Below are 251 nucleotides of genomic sequence, written 5' to 3'. Positions count from 1 at the left end.
CTGTAAGGAGGTGCTGTTGAATCCTCAGTCTATCTGATGTGGCTGTCTCAGATTGTGGTCGTGCTGCTGCTGCTGCTGCTGCTGCTGCAGGTGAGGGGGGAGAAGCTGCTGCGCAGCTGTCTCTGCTGCTTTGTTTTCCCTTTACCTCAAGTCTGCAGCGGACGACATCAGTGGCAGAGTACACCGTATCAACGGACGCCTTGTGCGGATCCCAGCAGCAGCAGCAGCAGCAGCAGCAGCAGCAGCAGCAA

The 251-nt window shown here is 57.4% G+C and overlaps 1 protein-coding gene across 1 annotated transcript in view; it reads left to right on the top strand.

Moving 5' to 3' along the window:
- The window catches only part of EMH_0066860 (cation-transporting ATPase, putative), a gene marked incomplete at both ends in the record, with an annotated part of 5,574 nt that overhangs the window by 4,813 nt on the left and 510 nt on the right, over positions 1 to 251 (top strand). Inside the window, one exon of the mRNA XM_013498557.1 lies at positions 91 to 251. Within this exon, the coding sequence (XP_013354011.1) occupies positions 91 to 251 (161 nt within the window). The remainder of the gene's footprint in view (positions 1 to 90) is intronic.

The sequence above is a fragment of the Eimeria mitis genome, genomic scaffold, assembly GCF_000499745.2.
Source record: "Eimeria mitis Houghton genomic scaffold, Emh_scaff3520, whole genome shotgun sequence".
In the NCBI taxonomy this organism is placed as follows: Eukaryota; Apicomplexa; class Conoidasida; order Eucoccidiorida; family Eimeriidae; genus Eimeria; species Eimeria mitis.
This window is presented reverse-complemented; position numbering and strand designations above follow the sequence as displayed.